General features: G+C 30.2%; 1 protein-coding gene across 1 annotated transcript; it reads left to right on the forward strand.

Annotated features, from left to right (window-relative positions):
• Positions 1 to 13,170: 13,170 nt before the first annotated feature.
• LOC142634609 (protein ACCELERATED CELL DEATH 6-like) lies at positions 13,171 to 14,564 on the forward strand. The gene is made up of 3 exons (XM_075808906.1): positions 13,171 to 13,470; positions 13,889 to 14,282; positions 14,482 to 14,564. Exons 1-3 carry the CDS (start codon positions 13,171 to 13,173, stop codon positions 14,562 to 14,564), a joined length of 777 nt encoding a protein of 258 aa, XP_075665021.1.

Raw genomic sequence — 14,564 nt, forward strand, 5'->3', positions numbered from 1 at the left:
AGTAATGAACTACCACTAAATAAAAGTGGCAGATATAAATCACATAATTGTGACTCAAGCATAATTTTACAATTTGGCTTATGTTATATCTTCTTTTTTCCAGCATGAGCAAATTAAAAAAAATGATATTTAAGAGAGGGTTGGAAAGATAAGAGTGTGTGGATTTGGGGAAACAAAAAGCCAACATCTTAGTCAAATTGATTAAATGATTTGTAATAATCCTATTGGCTGAGTATATGGTTTATGATAAGGTGGCATGCATTTTATTTAATTCAAATTCAAATCATTTTTTAATTTATGATAGAATAAGCATAAGAAATCAGATTCCAATTGAAAATGGAAATAGATTGAACAAAAACATGTACATTTCCCCTTAAAACTAGCATATAGAAACATTTTAGATGATGCAATGTAAAAGGCTTGTCATAAATTACATAACTAAACTAATTAGTATGATATAAACGTTGATTTCCTTTTTGTAATAGGACAAAGTTTTGTTCAAGTTAGTCAATATCATACCATACCTACCGGTATTGCTGGTATGTACCGTACCGGTACGTGCATCGGTATCAACGTCATCATTTCGTACCGACTTAAATATTGGGCATATCGGATGTGTACCAAATGTACCGGCTAATTTTGGGTGTTTCGGGCGGTATAGAAATAAGCTCTTTTTTTTTTCCCATTTTTTCCATTTTTGAATTTTTTGGAAGGGAAAAATGGTAACTTATTTGCTTTAATTTATTAGTATTAAAGTCTAAAGTCTAAAACCATGAATATAATTTGTTTTGAATTGAGGTAATGTTTTATAGTAAACTTTTATTTTTATTATAATATATATATATATATATATGTATATATTTATGAATATAAAAAATAGAGGTAAACTCAAAAAGGTACACCGATATTGACTGGTACTGAAATATATTGTTTCACTAGTTAATCTGGTATAACCTCTGGTACAATATTGACTCCCTGGTTTAGTTACAAAATTGGTTGTAACCTAAAACTACAAGCATACTCAATAAATTTTTATTGGAGATGAATTTTGACAAATCCACAATTCGATTACATCTTCTTCTTATATCCTTCATGCTTGCAAAAAATTTAGAAAATTAATGATCAATAAATTGTTTAAATTGCAAGTTTTTTAGTTTAAAATTATGCATAAATTGGTACATGCACTTAGAAACTGCAGAGTACTGTTTTAGCTCTCTGCACTTTCCCAAGCATATCTCCACATCCTTCTAATGTGAAAGACAAGAGTATAACTTAGCCAGACCATGCCAAACTTCAAATTCATTGACTTTATCATTCACAACTTATTATATAAGAAAAGGCTTAAGATCAATTATTGAACAAAAATTCATCAATCCGTTTTTACTCCGGGTAAAAAAAATCGAGTCGGGTTGGATATTTTTGGGTTAGGTTAGCAAATTTTGACTTGTTTTGTCATGTCTAGGTGTATCACACTTGTGTAACTACTCTCCTATATGTGGGCAAGACAGTAGACACACCATGTGAAACAATGATTATATATGTTCAACACAACAAATACCTTCTCTTTCTTTAGGATCTAGTGATTTACATGGATATTGTCATATAGATAAAATATTACATTTTGGGATCTGGATCTGATGTGCAATTGCACTTCATGTGAGAGGAAAAAAATTAAAAAGGTAAAAAAAGATAAAAGTTAAAAAAAAAATTTCAATGATATATATTGCACAATTCAATCTCAACACTCGAAAGTGATATTGCACAATGCAATAGCTGAATCTCAATCCTAAATTTTGAACCAGCAAATGAGAGACAGAGAGAAGGAAGTCATTCGCAGTGAATATAAATTTAGCAAAAAACATGATTGACCCCTTAAAATTATAACTATGTTTCAATGTACACCATACCATCTATTTGGTGTTAATTATTAAGTATTAAAAGACCAATTCACCCCTCTTCAACAGACAGTTGAGGGGTAAAATCGTCTTTCAATACTTAAATTCTAATAGTCTTAACATAAATAAATACGGCAAGGAATTAAGTGCAACGTATTTTTAAAATTGGAGAGTCACTTGTGCTTTTTGATAATTTAGGAAATTCATTGAAATTGCGGTAATAATTTAAGGAAGAAAAATATTATTTTCCCTAAATTTAATCCATATTCAGTGATTCCTACAATGATGTCACAACTTTCCTCAAACCTGCGTCATATATTGCTATATATGACTAATCCATTCACCTCAAAATCTTTCTACCAACATCAACTTTCATATACTTCTGCGAGAGATGATTCCAATAAATTTAAATTATTATTTTTTGTAACCAGTTTATTAATTTTGCCAACATTAGTCAACATTAGGGACGTACATGGATCAAGTTGGAGGAGTTTTTCAATCCAACTACGACTTATCCGTTGGATTACATGCTTTGTAACAATCATTGGAGAGCATAATCTTAAGCAATTAACAACCTTCTTTTTTATTCTAAAATAAATAAAAATAAAAACATTCTTTTTGTCTATTTTACCTCACTTAAGATTGCTTAAAGTTCCCATAAAAAAAAAAGATTGCTTAAAGTGAACTAATTATTAAATATTTAATTTTACTCTTAAAATGAAAGATCTTTATTTTTATTTTTTTATTTTGTGTGTGGGAGAAATATTGGGTATTATCTTGGTGTCAACATAAATAATAAGGGAAAACGAAGCAAAAATATAACAACTTTCAATAAGGTATTTGAAAGGTGGGTTCCAGTTAGCTCAATTAGTAAAGTATCTGATTTATTAACAATTGTCCTAAAGGCACCTATTAACACGACCCATTTTTTATATATATTTTGTAAACCAATGCTCTTAAGCACCCGTTAACTTTTCAATTAAAAAAATTAATTTGGGAGGGTAAGTATCGTTTTCATAAAAGCGATAGATATATAGAGTTGAGATCAAGAGCATTGATTCTCAACAAAAAGGGTCAAGAGCATTAAAAGAATTAATTTGGGTTGGTAAGTATTGTTTTCATAAATCGATAGATATCTATGTTTTCATAAAAGTGATAGATATCTATCTCTTTTATGAAAACAATGCTTAATCATTTTAATTTAAAATTTGATGGATGCCCAAGGGGAGAGCATTGGTTTAGCAATTATTTTTAAGAAAAAAAAAAGTATTTTCCATTTGAAAAGTAATGCAGTAAATTACTTGACGTAGGTCAGGTCGGTCGATGTGTATTTTTCACAAGAAATTTTTTTAAAGAAAAAAAAAATGTATTTTCCATTTGGAAAGTAATGCAACAAATTAGTTGATGTAAAATGAATTATATTGAATTCATCACGCATATCAAGAATGAACTCAACTAAACAAATTAATACATTTTCAATGTTTTAAAAATTATACAAATTTCAACATTACTAACCAAAAAAGTATAGCACAAAACATAATTAAAACTAACACACAAGTTTCATTTTTACACAATATCAACATCCCAAAACATAATACAAAATTACAAATGCCTTGTTGGATAACTAGCTTGACAAAGAACAAATAAATATAAGAAATTTACAATTTTGAAAACTAATTTTATAATCAAATATCAATCATGTCATTGACACTCTATTTGAATTTGAGAATATAAGTTAAAGTTTGGTTTTTTACTTATTTGTACATTTTTTTTAATGAATATCATGTCATTATTAAGCAATACACACTCAAGAAAATATCATAATTTATTTTAAAAAACCATTTATTTTTTTACGTGAATTGTTAAAAAGTTGGACTGGGCATCCATATTTTATGCTAATTTCATTGATATATATTGGCTTCATTTTTTTATACTTATGAATGTTTCTCATACATGTCTATAATTTTAAATATATATTTTTAATTCTACTGTAATTAGATTCTCTTGACATGTGCTTTATTATTCAATATTTGAAAATCATTACTCATTACAAAATGTCTCAACTATTCAGCTTTAAATTCATTTGCATGCAATTATGTAAATGTCACAATTGTTTCCTTAAATACATTGTATCTTAATGATTTTAAATATATATATTTTTATGGTGTTAATCAAAATATATTAAAAAAATAATGAATGTTTTTGTAAAAAAATTAATAATGATAATAATAATGTCCATTATATATTGCCAATTGAGTTCGACTTGAATATTATAAATCTCACATCAAATAATTAAACCAACAATGTATTAATTTTATTTTCTTTTTACCGTAAAAAGAAGTTAGAAAAAAATTGATTAGGCCATGGGTCAAGTTGACTAGCAATCAAATTGGTCCGGGTCACTAGTTAACCCGTTTTTGCTTCGAGTAAAAAAAATCAAGTTAGATTAGTAAATTTTGACTTGTTTTGTCATGTTTTGGTGTATCACACCAGTGTAACTACTTGCTCACATGTGGGTAGCACACTAAACACACCATGTGAAAAAGTGATTATATATTTTTGACATAACAAATACCTTCTCTTCTTTAGGCTCTAGTGATTTACATGGATATTGGTAGATAGATAAAATATTACATTTTGGGATTTGGAGCTGATGTGCAATTGCACTTTCATGTGAGAGGAAAAAAAGATTAAAAAGGTAAAAAAAGATTAAAAAAAAAACAAGTTTTTTAAAAAATAAAAATTTAATGACTTACCTTAAAATTTAACTTTTCAAGTTTCAATCTCAACACTCGAAAGTGATATTGCATGATGCAATAACTGATTCTCAATCCTAAAATTTGAACGAACAAATGTGAGATAGAGAAAGGAGGAAGTCATTCAAAATGAATATAAATTTAGCGAAACACATGATTGACCACTTAAAATTATAATTATATTTCAATGTACACCATACCATCTATTTTGGTGTTAATTCTTTAGTATTAAAAGAACATTTACCTCTCTCCAAAACAAACGGTTGAGGGGTAAAATTGTCTTTCAATACTTAAATTCTGATAGTCTTAACATAAAAAAAATATGGAAGGGAATCAAGTGCAACGTATTTTTAAAATTGGGGAGTCATCTATGCATTTTGATAATTTAGGAAATTACGTGGTTGCAGCAATAATTTAAGGTAGAAAAATATTATTTTCCCCAAATTTAATCCATATTCAATGATTCCTACTATGATGTCACAACTTTCCTCAAACCTACGTTATATATTGCTATATATGACTATTCCATTCACCTCAAAATCTCTCTATCTACATCAACTTCCATATTCTTCTACGGGAGATGATTCCAATGAATTTATAATATTATTTTTTGTAACCAATCTATTATTTTTGCCAACATTAATGTGCATGGGTCAAGTTGGAGGATTTTTTCAATCCAACTACAATTTGTCCGTTGGATAAGTGGGTTATACTTATATGCTTTGTAAAAATCATTGGTGGGCAACATCCTAAGCAATTAGCAACCTTCTTTTTTATTCTAAAAAAAAATTGAAATAAAAACATTCTTTTTGTCTATTTCACCTCACTTGAGGTTGCTTAAACTGAATTGATTATTAAATATTTAATTTTACTCATTAAGTGAAAGATTTGGTTTTTTTTTTTTTTTTTTTTTTTTTTTTTTTTTTTTTTTTGTGGGGGAGAAAATTGGGTGTGATCTTGGTGTCAACATAAACAAGAAGGTAAAAAAGCAAAAATATAACGACTTTCACTAAAACGACTTTCAACAAGGTATTTGAAAGGTGTGATCTATGTAACTCAATTGGTAAAGTATCTGATTTATTAACAATTGTTCTAGAGGTACCTATTAACATGACCCCTTTTTTATATATATTTTCTAAACCAATGCTCTTAAGCATCCGTTAACTTTTCAATTGAAAGAATTAATTTTGGATGGTAAGCATCGTTTTCATAAAAGCGATAGATATGTAGAGTTGAGATCAAGAGCATTGATTCTCAACAAAAAAAGGATCAAGAGCACTAAAATAATTAATTTGGGTTGGTAATTATCGTTTTCATAAAAGTGATAGATATCTATATGAAAAAAATGCTCAATTATTTTAATTGAAAATTTGATGCATGCCCAAGGGGAGAGCATTGGTTTAGCAATTATTTTTAAGAAAAAAAATGTATTTGCCATTTGAAAAGTAATGCAGTAATTACTTGATGCGAGCCAGGTTCGTCGACGTGTATTTTTCACATGAATTTTTTTAAAAGAAAAAAAAATTGTATTTGCCATTTGGAAAGTAAAATAAATTATTTTAAATTCACCCCTCATATCAAGAATGAACTCAAGTAAATAATTAAATGCATTTTCAATATTTTAAAAATTATACAAATTTCAATGTTACTAACCAAAGTAGTATAGCACAAAAGATAATTAAAACTAACACAGAAGTTTCATATCTACACAATATCAACATCCTAAAACATAATACAAAATTACAAATGCCTTGTTGGATAACTAGTATATGATTGGTTCTCAACTTATTTGTATATGATTTTTTTTTAAATGAACATCAGGGAATCAAGTGCAACGTATTTTCAAAATTGGGGAGTCATCTGTGCATTTTGATAAGTTAGGAAATTAAGTGAAATCGCAACAGTAATTTAAGGTAGAAAAATATTATTTTCCCCTAATTTAATCCATATTCAATGATTCCTACTATGATGTCACAACTTTCCTCAAACCTACGTCATATATTGCTACATCATCTTTCATATACTTTTGCGGGAGATGATTCCAATGAATTTATATTATTATTTTTTGTAACCAATTGATTATTTTTGCCATCATTAGTCAAAATTAGGAATGTGCATGGGTCAAGTTGGAGGATTTTTTCAATCCAACTACAATTTGTCCGTTGGATAAGTTGGTTATACTTACATGCTTTGTAAAAATCATTGGTGGGCAACATCCTAAGCAATTGGCAACCTTCTTTTTTATTCTAAACAAATCCAAATAAAAATGTTTTTTTTTTTTTGTCTATATCACCTCACTTGAGATTGGTTAAATTGAACTGATTATTAAATATTTAATTTTACTCATTAAGTGAAAGATTTGGTTTTTATTTATTTATTTTTTTGTGTGTGGGGGAAAAATTGGGTATGATCTTTGTGTCAACATAAATAAGAAGGGAAAACAAAGCAAAAATATAACGTCTTTCAGTAAAATGAATTTCAACGAGATATTTGAAAGGTGTGATCCAATTAGCTCAATTTGTAAAGTATTTGATTTATTAACAATTGTCCTAGAGACACCTATTAATATGACCCATTTTTTATATATATTTTATAAACCAATGTTCTTAAGCATACGTTAACTTTTCAATTAAAAGAATTAATTTGGGATGGTAAGCATCGTTTTCATTAAAGCGATAGATATGTAGAGTTGAGATCAAGAGCATTGATTCTCAACAAAAAAAGGGTCAAGAGCATTAAATGAATTAATTTGGGTTGGTAAGTATTGTTTTCATAAAATAATTAAATATTAACAATGGCCGTAATGGCATCCATTAACATGATCCAATTTTAAAATATTTTTTCTAAACGACTACTCTTAAGCATTTGTTTAATTTTCAATTAAAAGAATTAATTTCGGTTGGTGAGCATTGTTTTCCTAAAAGTGATGGATATGTAAAGCCATGGTCAGGATCATTGATTCTTAACAAAAAGAGGGTCAAGAGCATTAAAAGAATTAATTTGGTTTGTTAACCCAAATTAATTCTTTTGATTGAAAAGTTAACGGATGCCCAAGTGACGAGCATTGGTTTAGCAAATGTTTCTATGAAAAAAAAAATGTATTTGCAATTTGGAAAGTAATCTAGCAAATTACTCAATGTTGGTCAGGTTGGTCGACTTGTATTTTTCATATGAAAATTGTTTTTTTGAAAAAAAAAATGTATTAACTATTTGCAAAGTAATGCAACAAATTACTTGATGTAAAATAAATTATTTTGAATTCACCACTCATATTAAGAATAAACTCAACTAAACAAATTAATACATTTTCAATTGAAAGCTCTGATTTATGTTAAAACATAAGAGCTTGTTTAGACCCTCAATTAAAAGTTACAACTAGAATGCTTTTACACTAACTTAGACTAAGTGTGGAACAAGAGTATATGAGCGCAATAAACTGATAACTCTACCCTAAGCTATATTCATCCATCATCAATAATAAAATGAAAGTTTAAAGAGTAGGGAAGAGAGATGCAAACACAAGATAACACCAAGACGTGTTATTAAAGAGGAAACTGAAAACTTGGCGAAAAACCTCTTTGCGATCCTTCAAGTCGAAATCGATCTACTAGAGAATAAAGTTAGAGTACACGAATAACAAAAGACCTGCAAGCCTAGTCTACTCTATGTACTAGAGCCCTCTAAGCTCTTGCTACCAATTGACTTCTTGGAGCCTTGTCTTCTCTAACTTTCCAGATCCTGCAATTCAGCCTGATTGCATCCGTCAATGAATGGCTCATTCCAATACTTCCCAGCAGTTCCAAAATCTCACTTTACACTCAGTATGGGTGTGGTAAGTGTTTGGGCTAGCAAACTCTAAAAAATCTAGAGATGGAGAGGTAGGACTTGAGGGAAACCATAAGGAAACGTGTAGATGATTGTGGGTATAACAATCTCTAACTCTCAAGTGAATTTTCTAGGTTTTTTCTCTGAAAAACATTTCTTATAATTTGTGGGTTATAAGGGTATATATAGTGTGGGTAAATACTTGGTAAAGTAAAACACAACTTTTTAACAAACAGAGACTTTCACGGGTCTTTAGCGAGTTGGCCCTTCCCGTGAGGTAGTTACGAAAATGATAGTTTGATACGACTCTTCATCTTCCAGTCATGTGTTCTACACATGGCTCTTTTGCGGGTTGCTTCTCACGAGCCAGTCGCGAAATCCACTTGTTCAACTTTTGAAGCTTGATTCTTTACTGATCTCTCACACTCATCCCTTACAAATAAACCCACATATATACAGGAAAAATGATTGAAAAAATTACAATCAAATTTGGCACGAAATTAAAGCCAACACAATATAGTTGGAAATCACAACTTAACATCAATAATTTTAAAAATATACAAATTCCAACATTACTAACCAAACAAAATAGCACAAAAGATAATCAAAAAAAATTCACAAGAGTTTCATTTCTACACAATATCAACATCCCAAAACATATTATAAAATTACAAATGCTTTATTGGAAAACTAGTTTGACAAAGAACAAATAAATATAAAAAATTTACAATCTTTAAATTTAACTTTTCAAGTATGAATCTCAATACTTGAAAGTGATATTGCCTAATGCAATAACTGAATCTCAATCCTAAATTTTGAAACAACAAATGAGAGATAGAGAGAGAAGGAAGTCATTCGCAATGAATATAAATTTAGCGAAACACATGATTGAACCCTTAAAATTATAACTATGTTTCAATGTACACCATACCATCTATTTTGGGGGTTAGTTCTTTAGTATTAAAAGACCAATTTACTCCTCTCCAAAACAGACTGTTGAGGGGTAAAATCGTCATTTAATACTTAAATTTCGATGTGTTAACGTAAAAAAATACGTCAGGGAATTAGGTGCAACGTATTTTTAAAGTTGGGGAGTCACTTGTGCATTTTAATAATTTAAGAAATTAAGTGAAATTGCTGTAATTATTTAAGGTAGAAAAATATTATTTTCCCTAAATTTATCCATATTCAATGATTCCTGTTATGATGTCATAGGTTTCTTCAAACCTTTGTCATATATTACTATATATGACTAATCCATTCACCTCAAAATCTCTCTACCTACATCAACTTTTGTATACTTCCGCAAAAGATGATTCCAATGAATTTATATTGTTATTTTTTGTATCCAATCTATTTGTTTTGCCAACACTAGTTAGAATTAGGGATGTGCATGAGTCAAGTTGGAGGGCTTTTCAATCCAACTAGAACCTACCCATTGGATTAGTGGGTTATACTTGCATGTTTCACGCTTTGTAAAAATCATTGTTAGGACAACATCCTAAGCAATTAACAACCTTCTTTTTTATTCTAAAAAAAAATTAAAATAAAAACATTCTTTTTGTCTTTTTTTTTTTGGTTAAAGGGGAATATTATTATTAATAAAACCAAATCTAGTTTAGTACAGCAGCCAAGTTGGCAGTTACAAGTTTACAATAATGCAGACCGTTACAATCCATAGCTAGAATGGTATCAAAATCAGAAGAGGGAGGAAAGTCAAAAAGAGCAAAATCTTCCCGCATTGAGTGGCCCTTCTTGGCCAATAGGTCAGCGCATTTGTTAGCTTCCCTAAACACGTGAGCCATCCTGACTTGTGGAATCCTGGCGAGGAGTAACCTGCAGTCGGATAAGAGAAGGAGTAGGTTGTGTTAGGATTGTTATTGGAATTAAGCAAGTCCACAATCACCTTGGCATCAAGTTCAACTTCTATCTGCTGTAATCCCAGCTGAATGGCTAAGTTCAACTTTTACCTTACTTAAGATTGCTTAAAGTGAACTGATTTATATATTTAATTTTACTGTTTAAGCGAAAGATTTGGTTATTTATTTATTTATTTATATTTTGTGTGGGAGAAATATTGGGTATTATCTTGGTGTCAACTTGAATAGGAAGGGAAATCAAAGCAAAAATATAACGACTTTCAATAAGGTATTTGAAATATAAGTTCTAGTTAGTTCAAATGATAAAATCTCTGATAGTTGAATAAAAGATCTGAGATTCAATTTTCGTTTACACCAAAAATCAATTGATATCTTGGTTTGATAATAAAAAACTATCATCAGAAGCGGACTTCATAGGCTAACATTATCTTATAAAAAGAAAAAGAAAAAAGTATTTGAAACTACAGTTATTGCTAAATCTATAACAACTTCCGATCGTGTCACTCCATCTTAGCTCTTCTTGTGTCTTTCTTCCCTAAACTTCCTCTCTGCTGACACAAAATTGTGATACTTTTGGGGTTACTACATTTATTGCATTGTAAAAGTGTAATTAGCCATAGTTTTGGGGGCGATGAGAACAATATTGACTTAAAACCAGAGCACTGGAGCGCTTTTTAAGCAGCCAAGCAGGGCGTCGGCATTGAAAAAAACATCTGTTGTTAAGCAATCTATAATAACTCCGACAATCTTTAATGGAGGGCAAAATCATTTCTGAAATGAAGACACGACATGATGATGAAAAGCAGGAAGAGCCTGAAATCCTACAAAAATTGTGAGAAAATAAGTCATAATTAAAATATAATATGATATTAGAGGGGACTTCTTTTATCTGAAATTACTGCCTTGATAGCCTTTATGCTCGAACCAGGCCTGATCAAATTAATAAATAAATAGATAAAATATTAGAATTTTTGGGATTTGGATCCAATGCCAAATACGCACTTCAATGTGGGAGACAAAAACTAAAAGGTAAAAAACTTACAATGTTAAGAGTTAAAGTTTTTTTTTATCATCCAAGAGTTAAATAATCCCAACCTGTAAAAGTGATATTCACAATGCAATAGCTGAAACTGAAAGTGAAATTGAAAACTTTTTTTTTTTTTGAAACTAAAAATTTTGGCTGAAACTTGGGAATAAATTATTTAGTTGAAATCGAAATATTTTTTGCTAAAAACAGTAGAAAAAAAGCTATAAACTAGCTGAGTAGTACAGTAGAACTTATGAATAATATTAAAACGTACAATATGACCTATAAATAATAGCAAAAATAAGCTAAAATTTCTAATAAGTTATGGATTTCATTACTTCCCAAACACACTCTTAATCCTATTTTTGGACCAATAAATGTGGGGCACAAAGAAGGATGAAAGTTATTCACAACGAATATAAATTTAAGGGGAAATTACATTTTTTTACCTTCAATTATTACCTCAATTACACTTAATTCCCTAAACTCTAAAAAAAAAAAAAAAAAAAAAAACACATGATTGATCCCCAAATTTATAACAATGTTTAATGTCCCCCATGCCATTTGTTTTGGTGTTAGGTCTTTAGTATTAAAACTTAAAAGGCCAATCTAAGCCTCTCTCCAAAACAGATGGTTGAGGGGTAAAATGATCTTTTAATGCTGAATTTCATTAGAGTTAATAGTAAAATATATGGAAGGGGTTAAGTTTAATATATTTTTAAAATTGGGGGGTTGCTTGTACATTTCAATAATTTAGGGGATCAAGTGTAATCGCGGAACTAATTTATGATGAAAAAAAAAGTATTTTTTCCCTAAATTTAATCCATATTCAAATATTCCTACTATGATGTTACAAGTTTTGTTGTACCTACGTCATATATTGCTACAACTAATCCATTCATCTCAAAATCTCTCTACCTATGTCAACTTTCATATACTTCCACCTAAGATGATTCCAATGAATTTGTATTTTTTTTTTTTTATAACCAATCTATAGTAATGTCAACATTAGTGAGAATTAGGGAAGTGCATGGGTCAAGTTGGGATGAGTTAAAAGATATTTTTCAATCTAGTCTGAGCTTTCGGGTTGAGAAATTTGTAACCCAACACAACCCATCACATATATAAAAGTCAAAAACCAATTCCAAACTTAGGTGGGTCAAGTTGGGTTTGGTTAGTAGATTATGCTTTCATGTTTTTATTTTTATTTTTAATAGGATTCTTACATGTTTCACGGCTTCTACATTAAAATCATTGGTGGAACAACATCCTAAGCAATTAACAATCTTATTTTTTATTCTTCAAAAAAAAAAAAAAACCTTCTTTTTGTCTCTTTCACCTCACTTAAAGTTGCTTTGCGAAGTGCTTTATATATTTAATTTTACTCTTAAGGCGAAGATATATTTGGTACCATCTTGGTGTCAATTTATATAATATAAGAAAGGATAATAGAGCATAAATTATAGCAACTTTCATAGTTTCATTATGGTATATGAAACGATGGTTTAAAAAAAGGTATATGTTAGTCTACAGTCTACACAATAGGGTAACTAGGGTAACTCAGAATAAAATAAGGATTACCTACCGATTCATTCCATCTCAAAATCTATCCAACCCCACCTTATCTCCAAGCAATCTCTAATGATCTTTTTGGGGTCACTAGATTTATTGGATCGTAGACCGTAATTAAAAAGTTTCTTGATACGGATGGCTATTATCCCATTCATATAGCATCCAAGAAAGGTCATATTCAGGTAATTAAAAAGTTTCTTGATAAATATCCAGATATGATTGAGTTGCTCAAGGAAGAGGGTCAAAACATTTTGCACGTAGCTGCTATGTTTGGGAAAGTCAAAGTGGTAACTTATATGCTGAAAAGACATGATCTTAATGTTGAAATGCTTATCAATAATAAAGACCAAAATGGAAACACGCCTTTACATTTGGCCACCATGAAAGGGCATCCTAGGGTTGTTTGGCATTTGACATGGGACAAAAGAGTTGATTTAAAGGCTTTGAATAAAGAAGGCAACAGAGCGCTTGACATTGCATTGAACGGCAGTGGGGAAGATCCCTCATTTGGAGAGGTATGTGAACATTGAAAGGTTGACACAATTGAAAATCTTCTATCAATTTGATTTTAACCTCTTTTGTAGTAGAAAATGTTCTTCCAGAGGCAGACACCATATATGTCATAGTTATATATGTATGATATTACCACTTTATATATATATATATATATATATATATATATATATATATATATTATTGTTTAATTAATATCTTGAAATTCTTCCATTATATTTAAAGTTTTCTTTGATTTATGATCATCTTAATATTTTGCTAAGCGTATGGGTAGTATGGATAGTCTATTGTAGACTGCAGGCCTGTGTGCATTGGACAATGACATTTAAAAATAAATAAAAATTAAAGAGATTACCATACATATTGTTCAAAGCTCATTGTTGACTGATTAAAAAAAAAAATTTCTCGTTTACCATGCAGCAATTGACATGGGAAGCCTTGAGATATGTTAGTGGCCCAAGGGAGACCCCGCAAAGTTCAAAGGTTGGAAAGGCACTAAGCGCAGACAAATACAAGGAAAGGACTGACACTCTCTTGTTGGTCGCAACCCTTGTGGCCACTGTAACTTTTGCTGCGGCTTTCACCATGCCAGGTGGCTACAACGGCCCTGGAGGAATGGCAACTTTCCTAGAAAAGCCCATGTTCCGAGTGTTCGTAATTAGCAACACCATAGCTATGTATAGCGCCATTACTGCTGTTATTGGTCCCATTTGGGCCCATTTAGGTGATCGTAAGCTGTTCATTGCTGCCTATGAGTTTAGCTTGCCAATATTGGGACTAGCTATAACAATGGTCACCTTAGCATTCATGACAGGTAGTTATCTAGTATTGAGAGACCTCAATTGGCTTGCCTATCTAGTTTTGAGCATTGGCTCATTTTTCCTTTTCACTCTCTCGATAATATTTTTTCCACTTTTTTTACCAAATTCCTCGCCCCATCCTATCATTCGTTGCCTCCTCCGCTACCCATTTTACCTTCTGATTATGTTTACTAGATGTGACACTGATGATAGGGAAGAAGAGTAGTCTCCTCTACATATGTTGTCTGTATACGGAGTTTGGCATTGGACATGCTTGCAGCGATGGAGAACATTAA

The sequence above is a fragment of the Castanea sativa genome, chromosome 5 (assembly GCF_040712315.1).
Source record: "Castanea sativa cultivar Marrone di Chiusa Pesio chromosome 5, ASM4071231v1".
In the NCBI taxonomy this organism is placed as follows: domain Eukaryota; kingdom Viridiplantae; phylum Streptophyta; class Magnoliopsida; order Fagales; family Fagaceae; genus Castanea; species Castanea sativa.

Coding starts and splice junctions, on each gene's coding strand:
- LOC142634609 (XM_075808906.1), top strand. CDS start 13,171: ATGATTGAGTTGCTCAAGGAAGAGGGTCAAAACATTTTGCACGTAGCT. Junction 13,471..13,888: donor AAGATCCCTCATTTGGAGAG/GTATGTGAACAT, acceptor TTTACCATGCAG/CAATTGACATGGGAAGCCTT. Junction 14,283..14,481: donor CACCTTAGCATTCATGACAG/GTAGTTATCTAG, acceptor CACTGATGATAG/GGAAGAAGAGTAGTCTCCTC.